This window comes from Arachis stenosperma, chromosome 7 (assembly GCF_014773155.1).
Source record: "Arachis stenosperma cultivar V10309 chromosome 7, arast.V10309.gnm1.PFL2, whole genome shotgun sequence".
NCBI lineage: Eukaryota > Viridiplantae > Streptophyta > Magnoliopsida > Fabales > Fabaceae > Arachis > Arachis stenosperma.
In genome coordinates this window covers 91,510,377-91,538,320 of record NC_080383.1, presented here as the reverse complement: position 1 = coordinate 91,538,320, position 27,944 = coordinate 91,510,377, and the positions used below count along the sequence as shown (strand labels likewise).

The following is a 27,944-nucleotide window of genomic DNA, read 5'->3' as shown; positions in this document are numbered from 1 at the left end:
GTATGAAACTAAATGTTAAAAGGTACTTTTAAAGAAAATCACAAACGTTAGGGATAAAAAACATACTTTACTCAATTTATTTTAGCTCTAGAAACATATTATATGCTGTATTGAATGCCTCAGTTTACAGTTGTTACGGTGTAAAGTGCATCTTGCACACTTTAACTTAGCAAGCCATTCCATCGCTCTTTCAGGTTCTGATAAGCCTTCGGACAAGGTATAGCCAACAATCCAAGCCTTCCGTCAATGCAAGTTTCTGTTGCTAGGTTCAACCTTAATAGTGTACTGAGTGCCTTGTCAACTGGCATTTCAACCTGCCAAAGAACAGAAAATATGCAATCATTAAAGTCAGCAGTCGGCACTATCATGTAACAAACTAAAGCATCAACCATGTATCACCTTTACTTTAAACATTTCATACATGAATCTCTCGCATATCTCTCGAACACTTTGTCGAGAAGTGACCTACATTGAAGAGAATTTCACATATGATTTATGTTTTAATTCATGACGGCAGATTTACAGCATTAGCAGATAGTAGCCTAATTTAATTAACTATTAACAAACCTGACCCTTCTCAGCTTTGAGCAGGACAGCATAAGCCAAAATAGCTTCCTTATACTGCATGCATAAGGTTTTGGGAGATAACAGTAATGTAGGTTAGAATAAATAAGAAAAATGAGGTTGGAAACAAGTCAGTAAGTCACCCTATTTTTCCAGAGCAGTTTACCATTTTGCATGACAAGTATCGTGCATAATAATATTATCAACTACTTTGGCTGGGCTTTATGTTCAGACACTGAGTTTGTAACATAAACCACACCAAACCAGTTCATATTTGTTGATATTAACTAACACTGAATTGCTTTTGCAAAGGAAGTTTATTATCTGATTTCAGTTTGGCAAATTCACTACCTAACGTCACCTTGATTGAATAATCAAACAATTCCAACACTATTTTCAGTTCTTTTTCATTGCCAGTTGATGGTATTATCTGATTCACAATTCGGAACACACCATTTTCCTTAAAAAAATTGTTGAACAAATCATTCAAATACTTTTTAAATTTTTTATCAAAATATATTAAGCACCAGTTAACCAAAAATCATTCAAATGGTTGATTATGCTCAGCATTGGCCCTACCTGCCCCCTCCTCCCCCCCCCCCCCCCCTTTTCCTTTTTCTCTCTTTCTCCACCAAAAAAAAAAAAAAAAAAGCCAGAGTCATATACAGAAAGTGGAAAGCATGCGAAAGAATAAGATTCTCACCTGCTGCTGTTCAGAAGCATCCAGAAGAAAATGCACTGAACCGAAGCCACTTGCTAATGTTTTTTCATAAAGTGTCTTGTTGACTAGAAGCTGCAATATAATTCTTCACAATTTAGATATTTTGCTTTCCACAGAGTGCGGAAGAAAGAACAATGTTTTTACAACCTTGTAGCATAATAATATTCAATAGCACAAGAAACTATTATGCTTATTACCTGATAACGGTCCCTTGTTTGTTTGTAGCCTAGAACCACACGACTTCCGTATATTATAAGAGCACTTACTGCGACTGCATCAAGTAATATTGCTGATCTGAGGCAAAAATCAAAGCAAGATACTGTTAACAGGATAAGTGGTACTACATAAGTTTCTGATGTAACTGCTAAGCAGGAGAGTGACTGGTGAAAGGTAGAAATAAGGTGTTTCCTTCGGCTCAGTTTGTGACTTGAGAGTTTGGAAGGGAAGAGAATGGTTCGAAGAGTAACCTCATCTCATAAACACACCCTTCCAGACCTCAAGAACATGTTCATACATGGTGTAGTCTGGTTTGGTATATCACAGAATATAAGGCTCCTTTCTAGCATCAACGATAGTTGAACTCTAGTCATGATGACAATATTTAAAATTTAAGTAGAGGCCGCAAAATCTTTCGGAATATTATCACATGAGATACTTGAACTCTAGTCATGATGACCATATTTAAAATTTAAGTAGAGGCTGCAAAATCTTTCTGAGTATTATCACATGGAACTACATACGGGGAGGATAAAACATTCTCAAATTTGTAGTTTATGAAGTAAGCCAAAAGTCCCAAAATTGTGGCAATATCCAAGCGCACCTGCAAGTTCACAGTTAACAGTTGCATGGTTAAATGAGAATAAACAGACCTCTGCTTATCTACTATTATCTTACGACTATATCCCTAATTTAGAAACTAAAAGGACTTTGATGTTGTAGCATCTTGTCAACGATTTGTTGAACTTATTACAGGAAATTGTGTAACTTTGTCTTTATAGTGCACCAGTCTCACGTATAGAGACATCTATGGGCAGGACCTGAGGTCACATGAAAATTGTTCGAAGCATTTTTCATTTTTCCTATTAGGATTGTCAAATTAAGGCAGAAGTATAAAGGAACAACAGATACACATGTAAGAACTGTTATCAGTTACGTTACACAAGTGTACAAACCTGTAGGATTTAAGTAATATTGGTGTAGTATCACAACCCCCTCCCCCCCCCCCCCCCCCTCTCCTCTTCTTTTTTTTCTCTTCCCTGTATGTAATATCCACATAATAAGAAGGAAAATGTATGATAAGGAAATAGTGTTTGAGTGACCTTGCTCTCTCCTATGTTCAAAGTCCAATTTCTGAATGATCCACTCACCAGTAAACTTCTCACCTCCCTAACAGAATCATCAACCTCTCACTCCCTTCCAACTAACTTGCACCAGCTGTTAGAGCTAGTGATCAGCCTCCCTTGACCACATGCCTGCCCCATGCTCCTGTTAGCCTTTCTAGTCTTCCTAGTATATAGTGTTAGGTATTGTTGATATTGTATTCAGATAATTGAGTCAATTAGCTGTTAGGTGTCAATTAGGTTAGATTAGAAACAATTATGAATAGTTGTGTTTTATCTACGTATTGTAATGATTAATTATATAAATATGAGCTGAGGAGTTCAAAAACCTCAATCTCCTTGCACTGATCATTGGGATGCTGTAATGCGACTTGTAAAATATATCAAGAAAGCCCCAGGCCAAGGATTACTATACAAAGGTAAAGGAAATACCCAAGTCAATGGCTATTGTGATGCTGATTGGGCATGTTCTCCTATTGATAGACAATCTACTTCTGGGTATTGTGTCTTTCTTGGTGGAAACCTTATATCTTGGAAAAGTCAGAAACAAAGTATTGTAGCCCGATCAAAGTGCAGAAGCTGAGTATCGCGCCATGGCATTAGTGGCTTTAGTTAATATGGGTCAAGCAGTTCCTTTCAGAGTTGAAGTTTGGGACAGTTAACCAAATAAACACACAGAGGTGGATTGTCATGTCATGAGGTAGAAGGTTATATCTAAAGAAATTGTCACTGAATTTGTTAATTCAAGTGAACCATTAGCTGATATTCTCACGAAGTCTCTCAGAGGTCTTCATAGTAATTACATTTGTAACAAGCTTGGTGCATATAATATATATGCTCCAATTTGAGGGGGGATGTTGATATTATATTCAGATAATTCAGTCAATTAGCTGTTAGGTGTCAATTAGGTTAGATTAGAATCAATTATGAATAATTATATTTTATCTTTAGTAGGTATTGCAATGATTAATTAGTGTATATAAATATATGAGTTGAGGAGTTCAGAAACCTCAAGCTTTTCAGATTGAATCACTGTGTAAACAGGTATAATTTAGTTAACTGGGTTAACTTTACATGGCCAAGGGGTAATATTCATATCATAATCTAAATCAACACCCAAACCCATATCAGCATTTGAATCAGAAGCTTAAACAACATAGAACGTGACTTTAAATGAATAGTAGAAACCTAAAAGAAACATCCTGAGCTTTTTGCAGATTTCATACCGTGTCTATGATACGGAAAGATAGCTTTTTGTGTGGAAAAATTACCTGCATATAAATTGAATATATCATGAAGAATAATACATAAAACAAATACACAAATCACAGCAGAAACAACACTAGAAGAATCTTCTCCTGTGCCAGCACCTATAGTGGCAGAAATATTACCGGTAAATCCGGAAAAGGAATTCTCTCATAGATCTTTAATTGCAATGATGGAACTTCAGCTTCATCTCTAGAATTTGTTTCATCAACTTCCTTCGTATAAAGTAGAATTAATTCTTCAAATGCCGGTTCCTACTTTGTGAAAACATTGAGATTTTATCAATTTTTCCAGCATAATTATATATCAATTGTATAACAGTTTTGCGAGAATAGAGAACTCAGAGAGACAGATAGAAGTTTCAGAGCTGTGTAATGTATATTATGACATTTTGTGACTGAGTTTAGCACTGAACTGTGCTTATACACACGGCTGAATAGCTTGCTGTGCAAGTTGGCCGAAGGAGCAAAATAGTCCTTTCAATCTTAAGTTAGTTATCATAGCTGTTAGGTAGTTACAGCTGTACTATCCTAGCTGACTCAGCAGATATAACTAACAGCCCTCTACTCTATTCTCTCTAGGCTTTACTATCACTTAGCTAACACATTCCATCAAACCTCGTTGCCACCTCCAGTGTAAACCAAAAAAAAAAAAAAAAGGAGGGGGGGGGGGGGGGATTTCAAGATAAGAACTTTATTAGCTATTAAAACTTGGAGCATAGACCCTTTACCCTCTTTTTTTAAAATAATAAGAAAAAGAAAATATGAGATGTCAACCAAGTGCAACACTGCATAATAATTATGACTAACAATAGACGTCATGTATCTTCAACCAGTTGAGAAGAATAGAAAAAAAGGAAAGAAGATTCATGTCTTACAACAAGGTCACAGACTCATACATGAGTCACGCCTTCAAAAGATGCATGAAAGTTGAGCTAGTAAAGCTCTGCTAAATACATATTTATGCAAATTATACGAAATATATATTTATGCGGCTTTGAGAGAGTTAAAAATTAAAGACAACGGAGAATACCTGCAGGACTGACTGCGAGAGAAGTATGGAAATGGACGTTTTCAACATTTTCCAAGGATCATTTCTGCAGTATTTTCTTGTTGCTGGTCTCCAAATATCACTTAGTGATATCCTTGATAAAAAAGTAGGCCTAGATACAGAGTCCTACTAATTGGTCATGTCATATAAAAAAGATGACACTTCAACAAAATTACGCACAAAAACTCGCAAAATAATAATGACAGCATCAGACATCTCATATATGACTACTCCAAGTGCAAAATAATAATCATCAGGTATTCAACTACTCCAAGTGCATTCAGTATCATATATGACTCAATAATCAGTTTTCCCAATGAACTCAGAAAAACATCTCATATAAAGTTACAACTGATTATAAAGCGGGTACAATTTTATAAAACCATACGAACATGCAGATCAACTGGCACCTAAGGGCTAAGGGGTGGTTTGTGAGTTGGGTTTTTGGAAGGAAAGGGAGGGGAAGGGAAGGCTTGTAGTATAAATGTTATACTATAAGTCAGTCTAAAACACTCTATTCCCCTGCAAACTTTCAACTCACAAAAAACCCCCCTAAAGTTTGATCCTGCAATACGTCACTTACTTCCCTCCCTTGGCGAGGTCGTTGTCCCAATGCACCAAATTTAAATGCGTTTTACATTAAAGGAATCAACTTTGGATCTTAATCAAAGAGGAGCGCCTATCAAAGCTAACAGAAAGTAATAAATGAATGTTTTGTGGAGCATACCTTAAGTAAGGTTCAGATGTGTTACTATCATTGTCAACCTCGAAAGGTGCTTCTGGGGTGGGGGGAATAAATCCAATCCAAGAAAGCAATCTCCTCAAGAGCCTTTCACGGGGACCAATTGGTGACAAAATCCCTTCATATCGAGCTACTGCTCTCTGAGCTACCAGCCAAATAGGGAGTTCTCCATTTGGTGCATTGTTTGCACCCATTTGCTCATCTGAAGCATGCTCATCATAAAGTAATGATTTTTTAAATAAGGATAATTCCTTTATCCAAAGCCTCAGTCTTTCAGCCCAACTTTGTAACCTATGATCTCGACTGGCATTTTCATAGGTCTGCAAAAGAGAACGTAACATTTTATACCAAATAAGTCAAAATTTGAAAGATGCCTTATTTTTAGTCCAAGTTTGGCTTATTTTTTTCCCTTACAGGATTAGAAATTTTTCATACAAACAGTAAATTTGGAAAACTAATGATTATATTACGAAGACAATGAGAAACAATGGTCTGGACCTTGACCGGAAAAAGTGTAGTGACAACTGACAAGAGATGAATTGGTTAGTGTGAACTAGAAGAGAGAGAAAATGGGACAATCTGTGATGATGTGCAATAATGAGGAGGTTATACATAAGTGGGGATGATGAGAGAGAATCCATCAAGATATCTTTTGAAGAGAGAAATTTTATAGGTTGAAGGCTCCTCTCTGCCCAGATTGTTTCTCCTTTTCCATTGCAATTACCAGATGCATAGATCAATGAAATACATCCCTGTAAAGTGTAAACTGAATTTCAGACTGAAATCTCAGTCTAAGGCATTTCCAGAAATTCTTATTTCATTTATCTGTTGATACCACTTGGAGAAACAAGCTCGGTTGCAGGCTGAGTTCGGAAGGGCGATTGAGTTGGTGGCTCAGTGGTTGGGGGTGGCTCCAAGATAGGAATTTGGATGAGAGCATATCCAAAAAATTAGTGCAACTTCCCCTATATAACATCATATCATATTATAAAATTGAGATCAAAGATGATTGGTAATGATAACTCAATTTAGCAGATCAATATAAGACAACTTCAGCAGTGGATCTTCCTGCTTTAACTTCATATTCCAATTTATATCTCTCATACTTTTGAAAATTTTCATGCCTTTCACCGCAAGATTCTCAATTTCCTTCATGTAATTTCTTGTTTAAAAATAGCTTTTTCATTGTAGAGTACTGACAGTGGAAGAATTTATGCCATATTAGTCCCATATAATGAAATATGTTATCTGAGCATATATTTATGCTTGTAGTAAAAGATTTCTTTCTCATGGCTGTGTAGTGGCATGATTCTATATTTCTTTGCAGATAGAACAGCGTTAGATGATGAAAGTACCATAAAATAATGACCTCACTTATCCAGGTACCAAGTTTCCCTAGAGGTTTTGATATAATATAGAAGATTCTCCGTAGAAGCATAGACTGTAAGTAATCCAGTTTCTCAACAAGTAGTAGGCCCTTCTGCTTCTCAGTTGCATAACCCCGCCTACAATAAATACAGACAGTAGGTTACTCTGGAATAAACAGAGGGCATATGCTACATTATATATTTTCACGTTATTTTGAGTCCACTTCCTCGTAAAGATATATAAAGCATTTTCATTTGGAAGGATACCCAAACTGGAAGCCTTTGTAATTAGAACAGGTATGTCAGCTTATAGAAACACAGATTATCCACTCAAATACAAAACAAAATAAATACAATACCAGAAAGTCTTAAAAAAACATGAATTACTATTATTGTTACGAATGAAAATAACTAATAAGTATATTGCTATGCCAGTGGTTCAAAGATGTCGGATCCTAAATAAAATAAAAGAATGTAACTATGGAACTATCAAAAGAAACAAATGTAACTATATTATCTCACTAATCAATAATCATATACAAAATGGAAGTCAATTGTTTAAGTGTTGAGATAGAAGCACCCAGAGCAACATTTCACTGAAAACCTTGAAGACTAATTTGTGGAATTTGATTTTGAGTAACAATACAAAAACAAAACAGATGAGATGTACATCGAATTACCTAAATATTATGGCATTAGACTCATATGCTCTCTTCCAATCAACATATATGGGTAAGGTAAGGAGATAGTCTGTGTTCAATGCAGATGTTAACATCAGATCCCTAGCAGATAGTTCTTCAAATTGTGCATCAGAAAGAAGCTGCATGAAAGAATGCTGGAAACGTGTGGCGACAGTAACTCTGCAGCAAATTTGGAATAGCAAATTTGAGAAAGAGAAGGTTTAATAAACAGAATGCTCATACTCTTTTCAGTTTCATAGTTTTCCATCTGACTTTGAATATTTTGATTTGGTCTGCCTATGAAATTGAGCCCTTCCTTCAAGGGAAGGCGCAAATTTAAAACAAAATAACACCTAATTTCAAATTAAAAATAGTCGGATTGAAAAATTAAAGTTTTATGACTAGAGAAAGGTCTTTGAGTATATCAATGTGCTCTTCATTCCTCTAATTGTGATGCTGCTCCAATTTGTGATCCTCCTGATTTTATATTGTTTGCAATGTGAATAACAGAAACCCTTTAAACAATTAGGATAAAATCTTCAATTAGGAAGAAGAATAATGGTGTTTGTTTGTGACAAACCTGGACCCCCTTCCATGGTCTTTCTTGCTTTTTTTGTCGAGAGCAGGTAAAAGGCGCCTTAGGTCCAAACCATAGTTGGAAGGGATAGGCTTTTCCTGTTCATCAACTGGCACATCTTGATAGACCTCCCTGTTCTCAATTCCAAGAATGTCATTGCTAACCAAGTTTGACTCCTTCCCATTCGGCACAACTGGCGTCTGTGAATCAGCTGGATTCTGTACAACTGCGTCCTCAGTTTGGACTGAGGTAAGGTAATAATCGAAACGCATCTCCTCTAAGATATTTTTGTGCTCGGCATGAAGTATGGAGTCTAAGCATCTGTTTTGGTAAAATATGCACGGGAACGGAGTTAGCAGAGCAGAGTAGGGGAGCTGAGTTGAATTGAAATGTATATGACTAAATGAGAGATGGAGTAAACTCACGAAGTGAGAAGGCGAAAGTGATGGGCATCATCAAGATCATCTTGGTCTTGGTTAAACAGGACAGAGAGGATGGCATCCAGAAGTTGGGATTTGGAAATAGGAATGTGTTTCTGTCTTGGTACTTGTATTTTGGAAATACCAACTTCTTCTTCTAGGTCTTGCTCATCAGCATGAGTCGCAGTATTGTCGCTGTAGGTGGGACTCACACTCGCAGCAGCGGCTGCCGCATCATCTTCCTCCCCCTCCTGCTCTGATTTTGACTGGATGAAAGACATCTCCTGGACTGGTGTTTGTGCTCGTGCTGGTGAAGAGGTAGCAAAAGTAAGCCTGCGGAAGAGGAATATACTATGTGACTGCAACTGCAACTGCGTAGAGAGGCAGTGATGATGAGAATGAATTAATGGTTCGGAACGATAACGGAAACGGGAAACTGAAAGGGCGTTGCTCCCCGAATTATGCCAACAAGCTGACATCTGGACTGGCATGGATGAAGAAATTCAACACCAACTACAAATCACAGCCATTCGGACTTTGCAGCGCTGCTCCTTTTTTTCCTTGGGAAACAACTAACCCTGCCTCTGTCTTTATTTTTTCTTTTTTATCATGATCATGATAACGATAATAAATTGATATATATATATATATATATATATATATATATTTGCATTATCTTTTATTTTTACTTGAGGTCAGATGAGCGGAGGGGAGACAGACGCAGGCTCATATTTACTTATTTGTGGCCATGAAGCGTTGGATATTTATCCTTTACTTAAAAGAAATTATTCTGCTGAGCGGGTACTAAGAAGCAGCAAGCAAAAGCATTGGTGGCGTTGGCGGAGACGACTGAGGCTTTTCGCTTCCCTTTCTCCTCCACCCATTCAATGAATCTGTTGCATCATCATCGTTATGTTTGTTTTCAGTTTAGGAAGAGGGACAGTCACGGTCGCAGTCCTAATGGTAGTAATAGTGTACTGTTAACAAATGAGAAGGCGGAGTTGAGGCTGAGGATGAGATGCAAATCGGAATGTGATGGGGATAAAGAAGTGGCAGCACGAGACAGAATAATAACATTCGGGAAATATAAAGGGAAGATGATGGGAAGCATTCCGTCGAGGTACCTCAAGTGGGTGTCCAACAATTTAAGAGCGGGGTATTTTTTGGAGTGGGCAGAGCTCGCAGACCAAGTCCTTCAAGATCCAATCTACAGAGACCGCATGGAGTGGGAGTTGGCTCTCAGTGTCTTGAATGGTGACACTCACAGTCACACTCTCTCTTCTTCTTCCTCTGCGGTCTCCGAGCTGCTCGACATTAGCGACAGGTTTGATTGGGATAACCAAGACAAGCTTGGTTGGAGCAAAGTCGATTTTGACCTTCTCGGCACCACCAAAGGCGGTAGAATTCCTAGACGACTTGCACCGCTCAATAATCAGTCTCACCCATCCGCCTCCATTACACTAGCCAAGTCAACGACAAGGAGGATGCAGAGAAGAGAGAGGCAGAGGAACACGAGTTTGAGGACACAAGAAGTATACCACCACCAGCAGCCGAAGAACATGAAGAATGTTGATTATGTTGATAATGGTGGCGGGGAGATGGTGCGGAAGAATCAGCATCCGAACCAGAATGTGATTGCCAATCCTTTCCCGGGACGTCAGGCACTCCTGGCACACTACCACCGTGCACTCAAGCACCACAAGAAGCTTACTGTTAATATTGATCAAGACTGTTGAGTTAAACTGCTGCTGATGATTTTGTTTTATAATACAGTATCTGCAATTCAATTGTTTAGCTTGCATTGGCTTTCAGGAGTTTGAACTTTGAAACACAAAGAACTGGGAATTCGTGTCCTCACTCATAATTGTAGTAATATCCATCATGGCTTTCAACGTATGTTCTCGGGTCAGATTTAAGATATCCTATAGAAGTGAAGCAATGGAAATATGCTTAGTATACACCTAATGCGAAAATACCATGCATTACGATAAAAATTATATATCAATATAAAATTAGTGATGTTATAAAATTTATATATCAATATACACCTATGGATCTATGAAATTAGTCATGTTATAAAATTAAACCGATAATTATTTCGTAAAAGGTGCAGAATCATATTTACATGTATATGGCATGGGGTTCAAACTGTTCAAGCTTCTATTCTAATAGAATTAACAGAAGAAAAAAGCAATTGATTTGTTAAGACTTTCGGTTTACTTAATTGAGAATGAAATTCCTAATACATGTTAAAGTAATTTTTACATATGTTCGGTCGTGTGCCAAACGGGTTGGAAACTCTGGATACTGGGGAGTTCAGCTAGGGCTGGATCAGGGTTGAGGTCCTAGTGAGCTGATGATTCGAAGAGTAGGGGGTGTGCCACCAGCAAGAACTCCAACGCTCAAGTAAGGATCCGTACAAAGAGTTGACAATTAGGATAAAAAAGAGTGACGTACCTTGGGGAGGGATAGAATCCTCCCCTTATATAGCCTGAACGTGTGTGAGCCCCTCATGGACAGTCCCTCTTTCCTAGAAACTTCTTTTTCCGCTGTCTGTGATCATACAGAAGTGGTGACAATGCGGGTCATCTTTCGATCGGTTGTGGACAGGCTGCCGGGTCAGGCGGATACCCGGACTCAGACCTCGAGCGTGTTGGGCTGGGCCGGAACAATATACAAGTTCTAAATATTTTATTTTAATCAGTGACAACTGAATTTGAGAATATGCATGCTAACGATAAAAGTAATATAATGAAATAACAAAATTAAATCTAATGTTACAAAGCCGTTTAGGGTGTGTTTGGAGTTTATGTTTGGAGTTTATGTTGGTGTTTTGGAGTTTATCTTGACAAAATTAAATCATTTTTATGTTTGACAACTTGTTGGAAATCTGAGCGCAGAAGTGCTTTCACATCTGAACGTATGTTTACGTGAAGTTAAAAATTGTAGCTTCTGTGTTTATGTTGGGGAAGGCTGATTACCATTGAGAAATTAGATTTTTTTTCTTAAATAAAATAAAAAATTAATTAATTTCCCAAACAAGATTTTTGAACTTTATTTTTCAGAATACGTTTTTTTTTTAAAGCAAGTTCGCCACACCTCATCGAACTCTAGGTTGAGTTCAACACACTATGTAAACCTGGTGGGGTCATTCTTATTTGTCCTTTTCTTTCCCAATCTCTACTCCAAATTTACTTTGTTCCTTCTGTCTTTCGACGTCCATGAAATTCGTTATCCACAACATCCTCAGTTTCAGGTCAATAAATAATATGTTAGTTAGAGTTACTTTTCTCAGGTTAGTTAGATTTACTGTTTACATATTAGTTAAAGTTACTAGTTAGTGGTTGCATGTTAGTTAGAGTTGCAGATTTATTGTTTACATGTTAGTTAGAGTTACTATTTACTGTTTACATGTTAGTTAGAGTATATAACATGTTATGTTAGTTAGATTTTTTATGTTACTGTTTTCAAGTACAGTTGCTGTTTATTGTTTATAAAATTAGTATAAGTTTTTAGTTAATTCATAGTTAGTTTAGTCAGAATAATTAGTTTAAGTTGTAAATTATAAGCTAATTAGTAGAATAATTAGTTAGGTTAAGTTAGATTAGAAAGAAACATGATTAGTAAAATTTAGGGTTCAATTAGTTATTGATTAGGGTTGTTTAGGGTGTTAGTTGACGGCATCATGTAGTTGGGTTAAATTTTATTTAGTAAGTTTATAAACTGATTAACAAGTAAGGTAGACAATTAGTGGTTTTAAATACGTTTTTTAAGAATTTAGTTAATGTGAAAGGAATTGAGTCTAGTATATGTTATTTTATTTTACTAGAGTGTGGTTAGATAGAGAAGCAGTCATTGGGTTACGCGGAGATGCTTTACAGATTAGATCAGGTCGAACACATTACTGGAAGACTTGATCGAGTGGTACGCTTTTATCATTGTTGTTTATTTCATTGTAATTAATAAACAGTGAACTTGTTATTTTATGTGTTCACGGTGATTTTTTTATTTTATTTTTTCATTTGGTAGGCGCCTCGGATTTTACGCACACGGTGGAATTTGATGACACAGCTATCGGAACAGATTAGGCCATATCTCAAACGAGTCGGGTTTGAGTATGTGGCCTATATGGTTGAGTTCAAGCACGACTATCCAGTTGCCTCGGCGTTGATATATTATAGTGGGGACAATATATATAATTTTTATAATAAAAATATTATGTTATCAAATTATTCTTTAATCGTTATGTATTTGTATATAAATATATGTATTGTTTAATTTATTTTTAATGTATATTTTTTATTTCAATATATATATATAGGTTGTTATTTTCTATGTACATATAACATGGTTAGTTTTTAAAATATCTAGTTTACAAATTAAAGCACTAAAATATTAATTTAAATAATAACATATAATTTAGAATTTTATTATTTAGGTTTCGTATTTTAAAAAAATTAAGTAATTTTTTTCTTAACAATACAATCAAAATATCTATCTTTTTATATAAGATAATGTTACATATTCATGTTCTTTTGTTAACCAAATCCACCCAAGTTAGTCTAAGATAATAAAAATCAGTTATCACTAACATTATTTCAATGTATTATTGTTTAACTTTGTTAGACTTAGTTTATAAAAAGACTTGGATGTATAGTATTATTCTTACATATATATAAGTAAATACTTATTTAGAAATTTACTTCTCATACAATTAGAATCCAATTCTTATTGAGATTCATAGTTGAGAAAGTTCTTTCAATTAATGCAATTGTTATGGGAAAAAAAATTAAAACTAATATAAAAAAAGATAAAGAATACTCTTTCGAGTCGATTTTTAAGAAAAAACACAAATTTCATTTAAATTTAGAATTGATCATTCTAATGATATCTAATATGAAATTTTTAAATTGACTATGAAGTACCAAAAATTAAATAAAAAATTATTGTGAAATCAAATTCAATAATTTACTAAGGACAAATAAATATTATTATCATATACTATTAAAAAAATTTTCAAATTGTAGTGGAGGCGGTTGCCCCTACAATTATATATGTATATCCATCCCTGGCGTTGATAAAGAAGTGGAGGCCTAAGTCGCACACATTTCATCTACCATGCGAAGAGATGACTATCATCCTGCAAGACGCATGTGGCCTATCAGAATTCTATGTGTCCAAAGCGACCACAAACCTGGCACTGTGGTCTATTATTTGCAGAAAATAATCTTCCTCTTCTGCCAAATCTATCCCCTCTGCCTCTCCTAAAGCCATTACCTCGCGATGAGTTTTGAAAAGTTGGAAAGGAGCTCTGAGTGATGTTTGCTTGAAGCATTTCAGAATCATTTCTCTTGAATCTTTCGATCATGTCATCATGAGACATGATTAGGTTCTCTACTTCAACCAGACTGTAAATTTCTGGTTTAGCATTGATAGTCGGTTGTGCCATGGCCTTATAAGACATACGTCCTCGTCGTCATGTAAACGATACCTAATTCAAAACAACTAAAATATTTCTCACAACAGTGGTCTAATAAATATACTATCAACAGAGACAAGACAATTGTGATATACATTTTATAAAATAAACTGCCATCTATTTTGGTCGGATATCTGTAGTAAATTTTTTTCACTCTTTTGATTTCTTGGTGATCTACGGAATGCAATATCAAATTCTTCAACGTTGTTAGACTGTTGACTTCCGGTGTTATATAGGTAATTATCGAGCCTTCTTCATCATACACTATTTCACCATCGTAATGAATGGATAACAATGGATTTCTTGACATTGTAGAAAAAAATACCAACAATGAGAACGAAAGTGGAGAATAAAATTGTGGTTCTCAGCTCCGCTCTCCAACAGACATTTATTTCCAAACTCAAACTAGGTGCGGCGAACTCGATTTAAATAAAAAAAATCTTATTTTGAAAAATAAAGTTCAAAAATCTTGTTTGGGGAATTAATTAATTTTTTTATTATATTTAAGAAAATAATCCTTAAGAAATTAGGTGAGAAATTTATTTATTTTCTACCAACCCTACCCTTCATTTTCTTCTATAAAAAGGATACAAGTAACTATATAACTTTTATAGTAGTTCTTTGTGTTCTTCGTTCCAATTTTTTTTTTCATCAAGATCTTTCAAATTTGTTTCAATCACTACCAAGATAAATATTTTAATTTTTTTTATCACTTTTAGTACTCTCTTTCATATTTTTATTTTTATATTTTTTATTTATATGATAAATATTTTTTATATTATTTTTTTAGTGTTTTGATGTTATATTTTTAGAATTCATTCTATTTTCTAGTTCATATGAGTTTTTTTATCATTTACTAAACGATTTTTTATATGTATATTTTTTATGAAGTCTTTTTTTATTTTTATTTGATTTTGTTCATTTGATTTTTTATTTATTTTTATGGTATTTTTTTATTCATATGACAAATATTGTTGATATAAATTTTAATTTTTATGATATTTTTATAATTTTTTGTTTATATAAATTCTTTTTTTATCCTTTATTATACTATATTTATGTTGTGTATAAAATTTTTTATTTTTTATTTAGTTTTATTCATATGAATTTTATTTACTTCTTATTGTAATTTTTTTTATTCATATGATATATGTTGTTGGTTTTATAAAATTTTTATTGTTTCTTATTTGTATGAGTTTTTTATTCTTTTATTATATTTTATTTTCGTTTTGTATGAAATATTTTTATTTTTTTATTCGACTTTGTAAAATTTGTAGTTGTAATTAGGGTTAAGTACGATTTTGGTCCCTAAGGTAGGGGTTGAAAATTTTTTTTGTCCTAAATTTTTTTTTACTTACAAAATAGTCTCTAAGGTTTAACTTAGTTTTAAAATCGTTCTTTTTACTAAATATTTAATTTTTACTCCGAAAATACCCCTAACTAAAAAAAACGGGTTAAGGGGGAAAGGGGGAAGGGAAACACGCTTTTGGGGGGAGGGGGGAGTTGGTTTGGGGAAGAAGAGGGGGAAGGGAAGGGGAAGGACCAACACCGCTGCTCCTCTTCCCTTCGCGCTAACCCTAAAGCCACCGCGACCCACTGCCCTCCTTTTCTCCTTCCCTGTCTCGGACCTCCTCAAATCAGAGCTTACCGCTGGCGAGCCTCTCCTGTTTCACCACCGCACAGCAACGTGGAGCCCTTCTTTTTCACTGTCCGTAGCCTCATCTCCAGAGGGATGGCAACGGGTCCCCATGTCCACGCCCCCCCCCCCCCCTTTCCCCGCCCCTAGCCCCTAGCCCCTAGCCCCTAGCCCCTAGCCCCTGCCTCTATATCCGTCCCCGTTACCCATGACTCCGTATCCGCTGGGGATAACCAACAAACACAAACATCCAAACATATTCATAAACTATCAAATATTTCATAAATTAAACAACCATAAAAACAACCAAACAAAGTTCACCACATTGTAAAAACATAATTCTCAATCCTCCTTTCATCCCGTAGTGATGGTAGATCATGATTTACTTGAATCCTACATCGAAAAGAAAACAAATTAAAGTTAAAATCGTATAATAACTGAATAATAAGTCAATAATATGAAAATTAATGTATTGTATATAATTTAGTATTTTAGTTACATTAATATCTCCTTCAATGTTATGAATTGTATAACACTCAAATGCTTAATCAAAAATTCAAAATCAAAGTAAAATAATAAAAATTTCAGAATAATTATAACAAATTCTTAACAAAATGACAGTAATTATAACAGAAAAAGCAAATAAAGATAATGAAGATTATAACAAATGCTTAATTATAATCATATAAATTATACTTAATCTAACTCTGTAATTAGAATAAATGCTTAACAAATTCACAATACACACAATTTCATAATCATAAACACAAAACATTTTAGAATAGCATCATAAACATATAACATGACAAATCTTGAAAGTTACAATAAATAATGAAAATTTCATAGTCAAAGAAACCAGAATCAACAACTCAGAAAAAGAATCATATAAATTATACAATCAACAACTCATGAAGATTATAACAAATGCTTAATTATAATCATATAAATTATACTTAAAGCAAATCATGAAAAGAACAGAATTCTATAACTTACCCAGTTACTCGACGGCGAAGAGGTGACGACTGGCAAAGGCGCGACAACCAGAGAAGAGGTGGAGATCGGCGAAGACAGTGAAGATGACGGACTTTCTGCTGCAGTATGCGTGATGTACCGTGACCTGACTGACCTCCACTCCATAGTGCGTGAGAGGTGGCAGTGACGGACTGAGGGGGTAGGAGGTAGCGTCGTAGCGGTGAAGGACTGAGAGGGTGGGAGGTGGCAGTCGGTGGTGGTGATGGTGCGACCGTGCGTGGTTCAAAGAGGGTGAGAGGCTAAGGTTTGAGGGTGGTGAAGAGTTCAGACACTAGGTTGAGGATTGTGAATTGCAAGTGTGACGGCTAGAGTTTTCACTATATATATTAAGGGTATTTTAGTCTTTTTATATAAACAGGGTTTAAACGGGTCTCTACGGAACGGGAACCTCTATCCCGGCCCCCATCCCCGCGGGTACAAAATCGTCCCCATATCCGCCCGTGACGAGTAAATCCCCGCGAGTACCTGCCCTGCTGGAGATTTTTGCCATCCCTAATCTCCATCGCGACCCTCTTCCCTCTTCTCCCCAAACAACTAAACACTTAATAATAAAAATAACCATCCACAGACCTAGTAAAATGAACAACCAGCATAATTTAATTTGGTATCCAGAAAATCTGTAATTACATCATTCATTTCAAAGATTGGAATAATTGCCAAAGGCTTCACATCCACAGCAAAAATGATTTTTGGTTTCCTAAGGGTATCCAACATTCCAACTTCATATTACGAGAAGGACAAATGGACAGTCTTGTTTTAAGTTTAATCAAACTTGGCTCCCAACTAATATTCTTTCTGTCATAGAACCAAGGTTCTCAATGTTCCCAACTTTTATGAGCATTGCCTACCGTACATGAAAGAAACCTACCATTATTAAGGAACAAGAATCATTCTCACTGTCTACCATAACGTCCGATTGATTACTTAGACAAACTTCGGCGGGAGCCGATGATAAAGCCGACTCCTTGCCTTTACGACGCATCTTGAAAAAGAAAGAACGGAATACAACTCAGAAAAAATAGATAATTGGCACAAAAGCAAGAGAGGGATTAATTAAAATTCAAATTAGAGCCAAGAAAGCAAATAAATATTTAATTAGGGAAAACATTTAAAGATGTGGTAAACTTGATGAAAATCAAGTTGAATTGCTCAAAAATATCAAAGAACAAGTGACTATGTATGTGATCATTCATATTCAAAACATACATGAATAGGTAATTTCATTCAATTCACTTAAGTAAACATGATATGCACTTCTTAAATTACACCAATCAAATGACCAAACTTGAAATTTTAAACCAATTTGGTGTTTAAACAAAAATAATAATTAAGTGCCTTATCAAAACTCAATCCAAACATCATTAAAAATAGCATAAAATTGCACAATTCTAAATTATAATGCCTAAAGAGAACAAAATTTGAGACAAATGCTGGCCAAACATAAGAATTAAACAACAAGTTTCACTCAGGTATTTCATCGAGCATATGGTGTGCACAATATGTAAACAGGGATAGCACCGGAGTTTCTCGTCAGGGTTGGGCTTTGTACAGAAAACAGGGATAGCGTACAGGAGATTCAGGAGAAATGGAGAAAGATGGAAGAAAAAGAGAAGCGAGGGAAGAGAGAGGGTAGGCGACGGTGGTGATGGCGATGGTGTCGGATGAAGGGTTAGAGCTGGATTGTGGTCTCAGAGTGTGCTGGGTTAAGAGCGAAGAAGAGAAGAGAGTTCAGCGAAAGAGAGATAAGATGAGAGGTTAGTGTTCAATTTACCAACATGAAAACTCTAATTTTTTAAATTTAAAATTTAAAAATTATTAATTATTAATTAGTCATGCCACTAATTAAATTTAAAATTAATTTATTTTTTTAACCTCACTGTTTATATTGTTCAACAGTATTGTTGTATAAACTATAAATAGCGAAGGATTCCTTGAGACGTATCAAAAGTGCATGCTTGGGATTGAAGTGGTTTACTAGAAACACGTATCAAGCTTGAATGATAACAAGTATATTTTCAGTACAGTTGTGTGGGAAAGACTAAACATAAGACACAAGTAGAATAGTGACCAATCCAAAATAAATTCTACTGTGTGATATTTCTCTATCCTCAGCTCTTTTATATTGCATCTATATTTTAAAGTGGTAGAAAATATAATTTCTTATAAGTGTTATGAATTCACTTGTAAGTCCTTAAAAAATATTAGTACTGTTTTCTCAATTTTTAGCAAATTAATGATGGTTTAATTTTAATGGTTTGGGAGCAAAACCTACTCTTCTTTTGTAGGTCTCAGTTTTATAAATGTATCAAAGATTCTCGAATTAGATGAGTATAAACACAGAAAATAAATTCGAAAAATGCCAAAAGGATAAAAGAAGTGTAAGAGAAAAGATTTGAAAAGTAAATTGACTGAAATCGAAATGGTTTACACTGAATTTAAATAAAGTAATAAAATGTCTTTGATTGAATCAAAGAACTTTTAACGTAAAAATTAAAGATGCTGAAATGTAAATTGGGCAAAAAAATTAAACATTGCTTGACAGATAAATTGGATAGAAAAGTAAAGTTTTACAGAAAATGTAAATGGAAATTTAAAAACAATGGAAGGAACCCTACAGAAACCGAACTCGAATGCAGACTCGAAATTTCGCTGGGAAGTGAGTGTCATTGAGTGTATTTCTGAAGAAAAGTTTCAATCCTTATTCCCTAAAATTTACTAATATTTATAATCCATATCTGTAACCGATCCTTAATTACACCATGTTGTCTTGTATGCAAATTCTTAATTAACTGTTTCCGCTCTTTTGTCTACAGACGTTACCCATAAACTTCTCATTTAGAGAAATCAGAAAACATTCAACTTCTCTACTTATGTAACCGTTCGATTCTCTATTCGAATAGCTATTCGATTTCTCATTCAAATATTTACTCGACTATACTTGCTCGATTTAATAAAGTGTCTGAGTCGAGTCCGCAATGCCTGCACGTGCGCCTTTTAACTTCTGCTTCCATCCTAACATCTTCTCAAAATTTTGAATTAGCTTGTCCTAGTCAAAAATATTTCTCGACTAACAAGTACATGTCAATTTGTACATTTATTTTTAATGATTTTCTTAATAAAAAAAATTATCATTGATTTTATACGCTCAATTCACTTCTTCCTAAGCATATTCTACTTGGTGAATAATATTATATAGATTTATGCAATTCGAACATGACGAATAAAAGTTGAGAGGATATCACGTGATTATTTATTTGGAAGTATTGAATAAATTATCAAAGAAGATTGTTAAAAGTGGCTCAAAAACTTAAATATAATTCTAGCTTTTATGAACTTCGGTGAATCAAGAATTTGTTGACAGGTTTCACAGTGGGCACCAAAATATTTTGATGTTGAAATATTTTTCCGATGTATAACTCATTTAGCATGTTATTTACTATATGAAACTTTTCTTGTAAATTAAAGTATGTAGTCGAAGTAAAATAATAACTTCAAGCTATAATTCTGCTGAAAATTTTTTCATAAGAATCTCTTCAATGGTTATGATGATGAGAGTCAAACCGATATAACAAGTACGTGCGTGGAGATGTACCTCCAAAAGATATTTTGATGACGTTAAAGTTAATAAATGTTTAAGTGATATAATAATTTTATAAATATAGAATATTAGATGTAAAAATATAGAAACATATGATAAAATAGATACGTAATTTGTAGAACTTAATGTATATTTTTTTTATTGGAAAGTAGAAAGTAACTTATATAGATATTATATTGATGAATAATATTGATGTTATGTTTGTTTAGTCATTAAATCAGTAACGATAATCATTAAATTTATCGGTAATAAGTTAAAAATAAAAAATAATTAAGGTCGGTTGAGTTATCATTCATGATGTACTATATAAAGATAAAATTGTAATTCATCACGAGTAATAGATTATTCCTCAACTTAAGTAACGAATCGAATACTTATTTTAATTTAATTTATATTTGGTTATAGGTACAAATCATATTAGTTTTATGCTTAATTCAGCATCAAGTCGAATGTATGTTAGCTAGTTAGACTATTCTTCTCTTTTAAAATAACAGGAAAAAATGGAAAATAATAGATTGATCACAATAATATAAGGAATCACCTTTAAATAAGTGCATATAGTGGTTAATAATTAATAAATTATTACAATTAAATTTAGTTTATTATTATAGAAAATTAATTTATTTTAAAATTAGAAAATGGATAAATATTTTAAAATTTCAAAATTGTTAAACTCAATAGATATATTAAAAATGTAATATACACATTAAAAATATATTATAATATATTTATATATAAATATACATGTTATTTAAATTATTTTTAATTTATATTTTAATATATATTTTATATATAGTTTTTGTGTACATTTACCATATTTGGAGATATATAATGTGTTGTAATTTGTTTGAATTCTAAAGTAAAATCTAAGAATGGAAAACTTGATCATAATTCAAAGGACACGGTTTCACAGCTTAAATTACATAGACCTAACCTAAGACAATGGAGATGAAGAAAATTTGAGGACCTCCTTAGACCTCTCCGAATCGAACACAACTACTGAAAAGACCCAAAATTAGGCTGACCGCACATGCAAAAATTTTCCTGTCATCTCCCTTACCACAGTATCCAGCATCCACTATTCAGTATCCACATCATAAGCTTCTTTGCGTGGTCTCTCCAACATCATAATTACCCTTATTGGCATGTGACCATTAAAACCTAACAAATTACTATTGATCAGAAATAAACAATTATAATATAATAATAACAATAACAATAGTAACAAAATAATAAAAATAAAAATGATAAACCGTAAAAAAAACAATAATAATAATAAAAAACAATAATGACAAAAACAATAATAAGGGAAAAGGAAGAGAATAACATATTGCCTAATCCCACCAAAACCAAAACTAAAACCGACAGAAACACCTTCCTGTGAATAAGCGAATTATTATTTATTATATTATTGTGGGTTTTGGTTCTTGTGTCCTCTCACCATAATTGTCATCATCGTCAAGGCGAATGGGCGCGCGCTCGGCTTTGCTTGTGCGCGCACCTGCAGCATCCAACAATGTCCAGTTATTGTTCACGTTCGTTAACATTATTATTGTTGCTCTTTTGGGGATTCTATCACCGTGCTCTTCCTATTCGGATGCTGAGGCGCTCTTGAAGTTCAGGGCTTCATTGAGAAATGCGGTTGCCCTCAGCAGCTGGGATCCATCCATAAACCCAAAGCCACCGTGCTCTGGCAACATTGCCAGTTGGGTGGGTCTGTATTGTAATCAAGACAAAGTTTGGGGGTTACGCCTGGAGAGCATGGGCCTCAACGGCAACATTGACATGGCTTCTCTCTCTTCAATGCCCGCTTTGCGGATGCTTAGCCTAATGAACAATACCTTTGCGGGTCCCTTGCCCAACATTAAGATGCTGCCCAATTTGAAGGCCCTCTTCCTGTCCTTTAATCATTTCTCCGGAGACATACCTGATGATGCATTTGCAGGTTTGAGTCGATTGAGAAAGCTTTATCTGGCAAATAACGATTTCACCGGTAAAATTCCTTCTTCCATTGCCGCATTGCCTAGTCTCCTCTACCTCAGGCTTGATGCAAACAATTTTCACGGCCAAATTCCCGATTTTCCACGCAGCAATGGTTTAAAGACTTTCAACCTCGCTAACAATGATTTAGAGGGCCCCATCCCAGCCAGTCTAAGCACCTTCGATCCTACCTCCTTTAGCGGTACTTAATTCCCTGTCTCCGTGTCCCTTATTAAATTGAATAAAATAGAATTGAATCTGAATATCGTAGGGTTATTTATTTTGCAGGAAACAGACGTTTATGCGGGCCACCACTGACAAATCCTTGCCCACCAACTACAACAGGAAGCCAGGATGGTCGAGGCAAAGAGCAGGTTATGAAAACTGTAGTGATTGTGATCGGGGTGGGGGTGGTTGTAGCTTTCCTGGTTACAGTCTTAGTCATATGGCGCTTGAGACTCAAGTCCCGCGATCTCAATCAAATAAATAAGAATGAGGTCCCAAAGTTCCAAGGCCAGACCTCCGACAAGTTCGTTCCTCCCGTTTACGTCAAAACCAAAAGCCTAGCGGAACAAAATGATGCTGCTACAACTCCTAAGCAGGTGCTCAGTTCTGTACATTCCAAGAAGGTGGAGCAAGGCAAGCTCGCATTCCTGAATTGTGACACCGGACTCAAGTTTGATTTGCAGGATTTGTTAAGGGCCTCGGCCGAAATTCTAGGCAGTAACACATTTGGCTCTTCCTACAAGGCCGTTATCCTGGACGGTCAAGCTGTGGTTGTCAAGAGGTACAAGCAAATGAACAATGTGCCGAGAGAGGAGTTCCATGAGCACATGAGAAGGCTTGGAAACCTCAACCATCCCAATATTCTGCCCTACATGGCCTATTACTATAGGAAAGAAGAGAAGCTCTTGATCTCTGCCTATGTTCAAAATCGTTGCTTAGCCAGCCATCTTCATGGTATATATTTATTTTGTGCAAATTAAAAACTAAAAAGTAGAGTTTGGATAAATAAAATACTCACAAAAATTATAAATATCAAAATACACACTATATAAAAGTACCATGTTGTCACCGGAATTTAAGATTTGAAATATATTTTTATCCATTAAAATCAATTTTTTAAATGTACTTTGATATTTATTAATTTTAATATATATTTTTGTCCACCTCAAATGTACTTTGATATTTATGAAAGCACAGCTTATTAACAAATACAAATAAATGATTGTTGTAGGAAATCACAAGAATAAAAAGCAGGGGCTTGAGTGGCCAACCCGATTGAAAATAGTGAAAGGTGTGGCGAGGGGATTGGCCTACCTATACAACGCACTCCCAAGCGTTGTTACGCCTCATGGTCACCTCAAATCTTCCAATGTGCTTTTGGATGAATCTTTTGAGCCCCTACTGACCGATTATGGGCTCAGTCCTTTGATCAACCTTGATCGTGCCCAACAAGTCATCATGCCTTACAGATCACCCGAGTATGCTCAACTTGGGCGTATAACAAGGAAGACTGATATGTGGAGTTTTGGAATTCTGATTCTGGAGATTTTGACAGGTAAATTTCCAGAGAACTATCTGGCACAGACACATAACAGTGATTCGGACATTGCCAGTTGGGTCAATACCATGATTACCGAGAAGCACACCAGCGACGTGTTTGACGCAGACATGGGAGGATTTGGCAATAGTAAAGCTGAATTGCTCAAACTCTTAAAGATTGGCTTGAGTTGTTGCGAGGAGAACGTGGAAAGAAGGTTAGATATCAAGGAAGCTCTTGACCAAATCGAAGACTTGAAGGAGGCTGAAAGTGATGGAGAATACTCTTCTACTACTTTAGTCACTTCCGACCGGGATGCCTATAGAGCCGTGTGATTAATTCGACTCTCACTTGCCGTTTTCCTTCACCGCAACTACCTACCTTGCAAATTGTACGGCTGCATAGAAGTTGGCTTTCCTCCAACAATATTATACATAAACTGATAAAAGGAAAAAAAAAAACTGTTTATTAACCTTGAATTCTTCTAACTAATTAATTAGTTTTTATGTTTGCTTTACTGGTTAACGGAAGTAGGTATTTTCGGTACATCTCGATAACTACACTCCACATGTACATTTTGTTACTTTGTTTACATAGATCCTAGATAGATTTAGGTTATCTCCTTTCACACTTCTATGTACATACATTGTCTCTCACAATTTTAATTCTGTAGTCTAGTTATTATTCTGTCCATCATTCACGAAATTATTTTATATATATTCACTCGAAATAATCGTCAGTCATGCTAAAGTATTGATTAATTAATTGATGTCTAATACTAGTTACCTAACTTTTTCAGCTCACATTCATTAATTTTTTAAAATTATTTTCGTAATCTCAAAATCTAAGTTTTAAATCATAAACCCTTAACCCTAATCTTAAACTATAATTATTCTAAATTCTAATATTGATTAATTAAAAATTAATTTTTATTTTTTAATTAATTCACTCGAATAAAAAAAATGCTAAAATGCTGAATGATGCACCCTTAAATATTATTTAATAGTGAAATAGTTTTAGAATAATAATATAATAATAAAACTGAGCATATAAAAATATTTGAATACAAATCACATGCAATCTAACAAAAAGAAGTTATAATTAGTTTGCATTTTAATTTTTATGTTTTTAAAATAAACTATTATTTATATTCATTAATATTCAAAATATTGACAAATCTGCCTATAAAAAAATGAAACTAACATTATAATTATCAAAGATGGACTTTAAAAATTATCCAAAATTTCAAACTACTCCTGCTAATCTAACTCCAAATTTTTTTATCACAATCCGAATTCCGCCATCACTAATTCTCAACTGTACCCTTTACTACCAAAGACGGAGGCATGTAATTTTTTGCTTTGCTTTTCAAGTGGTATCTCTTGAAAAATTGCAAGTTTTAAGGTTGACTACATATATAGTTCTCTTTGTATAATATATCACAATTTTAGACATACTCCATCACTATAAGACTGGTATTTAGTCTCTTTCAATCTCTTGGACTAAGATCAAATCATCTCAACTCTTAATATTTACCAAAAAAATTAAAAATATAAGAGAAAAAAAATTTGGTAAATAACAATACTTTATTATATACAAATGTGTATTACAAATAACTTATACCTTTAAATTCAAATTCTCTTGTTATATACAATTATCCTAAATGAATAATCTATTATCTATTATTACTTTATTAGTGATAAATTTATCATGTATTCATATAAAGACACATGTTAGCTAAACTTAATACATAATTATGTTATTTTTAATTACATTTAAAAGCTATAATTACAAAGTATAAGAAATAAATCTATATATTTGTGAGTCATTTTTATACAAAATATATAAATATATTTTCATATTAAGTATTTATTGTATATTTTAAAATTAGAACGAATAATTTTATCAAAAAATATTTTATTAAAAATTTTAAATTTATTTTATCTTTTAACATTGAAGAATACTCTTATTTATATTTCTTCCAAGGATTACCTGAAACGGTGATTTAGACCTAAATGTGAGGTTTAGACTCCTTCTAAGCCAGCGTCCAACTGGTGTTGGTACCACAGTGTCGCCGTCCGAGTTTAACGTGCGGAGGTGAAGGTGGTACCTGCAAGAGACTCCGATACTTAAGTTAACAAGAATTTTAAGCAGGTTTTTAGTAGATTGAGTGTCAGTGTATTTATAGTAAAAAGATAACCACATTTAGAATAGTTCCACCTTTGATGGTGGATGACCATTCTCTTTATCTTAAAAATTTGTTGAGATCTCCCTTCTAAATAAAGTAGAGAGATAATAGGAGTAAATATTTCGGGGGATAGTTACTTATTTAGATAAGTAAGGTTGAACCACCCTTGTCGTGCCCGACCTCTATGAGGTCAAGTAAGTTGATGAGGCTACCTTTTTAGGTGATTTTTTATTTTTATTGAGTCTGACTTTATATTTTTGGATCAGGTATAAACAATATTCTTATATTTTTCATGTATCACATAAATTTTAGCTTTAATTAATATTAAATATAATCAACCGTCCAATCAAGTATCCATAACATTCATTACAAATATCTATCATAGCGTTTTCTCTAAATTACTTTAAACAACTCTGCATATTTATACGCATATATATATTTTTTTATAGTGTTCTATGGCATTCTAAAGTATTTTTAGATCGTTTAGGGTCTTTATAACTTTCTTTAAGTACTATAGAATTTTCTAAAATATCCAAAATAATTTCAAACACACTAAAATTTGTCCAATTTTTATAGAAACACCAATAAAATAACATTTTAAAATTTACTGAGGCAAAGGCTCCAAACATTTTTTAAATTAGAGGGAGATCTACGCGATGCGTGACGTGGAGTGTTAAATTAATGATAGTACTTTAATAAGTATTATATTATTTAGAAATTAATTAAAATATAGATAAACTAATATTAAATTTGATGTGTTTTTTATTTAAAATATTTTGTAATACAAAATTTTTTTTATTGGAATTGTATAAAACTATATCTTTATTTGTTATTTTTATTTTTACAATTATTTTATTTGACATATTTAGTCTTTTTATATAGGCATTATTTGTCTTCTTTTTTATTTTTGGTTGCTGTTACAGTTGTTTTTTTCTTTCTGTCATATATTTTTGTGAAGATATGTTGTTTTTGAAGATATGTTGTTTTTGAACTGTTGACCTGTATGTATTTTTTATTGTCTTTTTGGATCTATATTTATATGTATGTTTTTCATCCGTATCTTAAATTTGTTTACTTTTCTTTCTCCTTAATCTCTTAATTGGTATGTTATATTTGTCTAATGATATTAATGTTGGTAAAGATAGTTCCTATAATTAATAAAATATTATAAATGAGCAATATAAATGATATATATTTTAAATAGTTTGTAATATTATCTATTTTATTTGTTATAATAGGGATTAAGTTTCAGTATTTTTGTTGGGACAAATCTCTTGGTAATTGTGTATTATTGAAAAACTTTTTTAAAAAAGTTATTATTACTATCTTGTTAATTATTATATATGTAAATTAAAAATAAATTGTATATTTATTTTTTTACTCTTTAAATATCAACTCCATTTTTTGTATTTTTTAGATTTTTTAGACATTTACTTATTCTTTTTCTCCTAAAGCATGCAATTTTTCGATGACTTCTGCAATAGTAAGAATAAAATTTTTTAAAATATTTATTATGTGTGAAAATATATATATATATATATATATATATATTGAATAAATTCTTTTTAATAAGAACAATTTAAATAGCATAAAATAAAAATACATATTAATATTTTTCTTTGACCCACTCTGTGACAATATAATGTCTCGTAATAAAAATTTAAAATACTATCGAGGTTCTTTAAAATTTTTTATAGTATACACTTTTTCTTCTTGTAACAAATATTTGAATTTGTTCATCATATTTTTTCTCACAATTATA

At 33.6% G+C, this 27,944-nt stretch overlaps 3 protein-coding genes across 8 annotated transcripts; 2 read left to right on the top strand and 1 right to left on the bottom strand.

Moving 5' to 3' along the window:
* Window positions 1–47: 47 nt before the first annotated feature.
* LOC130939117 (uncharacterized) lies at window positions 48–9,413 on the bottom strand. Of its 6 annotated transcripts, none has more exons than XM_057867209.1 (14): window positions 8,733–9,413; window positions 8,311–8,628; window positions 7,731–7,910; window positions 7,053–7,188; window positions 5,669–6,003; window positions 4,924–5,053; window positions 4,017–4,145; window positions 3,852–3,896; window positions 2,026–2,105; window positions 1,483–1,579; window positions 1,268–1,357; window positions 568–621; window positions 400–465; window positions 48–314 (listed from the first exon to the last, which is right to left on the bottom strand). In XM_057867209.1, the coding sequence occupies exons 1-14, from the start codon at window positions 9,215–9,217 to the stop codon at window positions 162–164; spliced, it is 2,298 nt and encodes a 765-aa protein (XP_057723192.1). In that variant the 5' UTR covers window positions 9,218–9,413; the 3' UTR covers window positions 48–161. The 6 variants fall into 6 exon arrangements, with proteins under 6 accessions (XP_057723192.1, XP_057723193.1, XP_057723195.1 ...); XM_057867210.1 differs by having other exon boundaries at window positions 406–465; XM_057867212.1 differs by having other exon boundaries at window positions 422–465.
* A 200-nt stretch (window positions 9,414–9,613) lies between these two features.
* On the top strand, window positions 9,614–10,462 carry LOC130939119 (uncharacterized). The gene has a single exon (XM_057867215.1). The coding sequence runs from the start codon at window positions 9,614–9,616 to the stop codon at window positions 10,460–10,462; it is 849 nt and encodes a 282-aa protein (XP_057723198.1).
* Window positions 10,463–21,849: 11,387 nt separating this feature from the next.
* On the top strand, window positions 21,850–24,519 carry LOC130940803 (pollen receptor-like kinase 4). Its single transcript, XM_057869040.1, has 3 exons — window positions 21,850–22,653; window positions 22,740–23,411; window positions 23,689–24,519. Exons 1-3 carry the CDS (start codon window positions 21,939–21,941, stop codon window positions 24,327–24,329), a joined length of 2,028 nt encoding a protein of 675 aa, XP_057725023.1. The 5' UTR covers window positions 21,850–21,938; the 3' UTR covers window positions 24,330–24,519.
* Window positions 24,520–27,944: the final 3,425 nt, after the last annotated feature.

Coding starts and splice junctions, on each gene's coding strand:
- LOC130939117 (XM_057867209.1), bottom strand. CDS start 9,217: ATGCCAGTCCAGATGTCAGCTTGTTGGCATAATTCGGGGAGCAACGCC. Junction 622..1,267: donor ATGCTTCTGAACAGCAGCAG/GTGAGAATCTTA, acceptor TTATGCATGCAG/TATAAGGAAGCTATTTTGGC. Junction 315..399: donor ATGAAATGTTTAAAGTAAAG/GTGATACATGGT, acceptor GTTCTTTGGCAG/GTTGAAATGCCAGTTGACAA.
- LOC130939119 (XM_057867215.1), top strand. CDS start 9,614: ATGAATCTGTTGCATCATCATCGTTATGTTTGTTTTCAGTTTAGGAAG.
- LOC130940803 (XM_057869040.1), top strand. CDS start 21,939: ATGGGCGCGCGCTCGGCTTTGCTTGTGCGCGCACCTGCAGCATCCAAC. Junction 22,654..22,739: donor CGATCCTACCTCCTTTAGCG/GTACTTAATTCC, acceptor TTTATTTTGCAG/GAAACAGACGTTTATGCGGG. Junction 23,412..23,688: donor CTTAGCCAGCCATCTTCATG/GTATATATTTAT, acceptor TGATTGTTGTAG/GAAATCACAAGAATAAAAAG.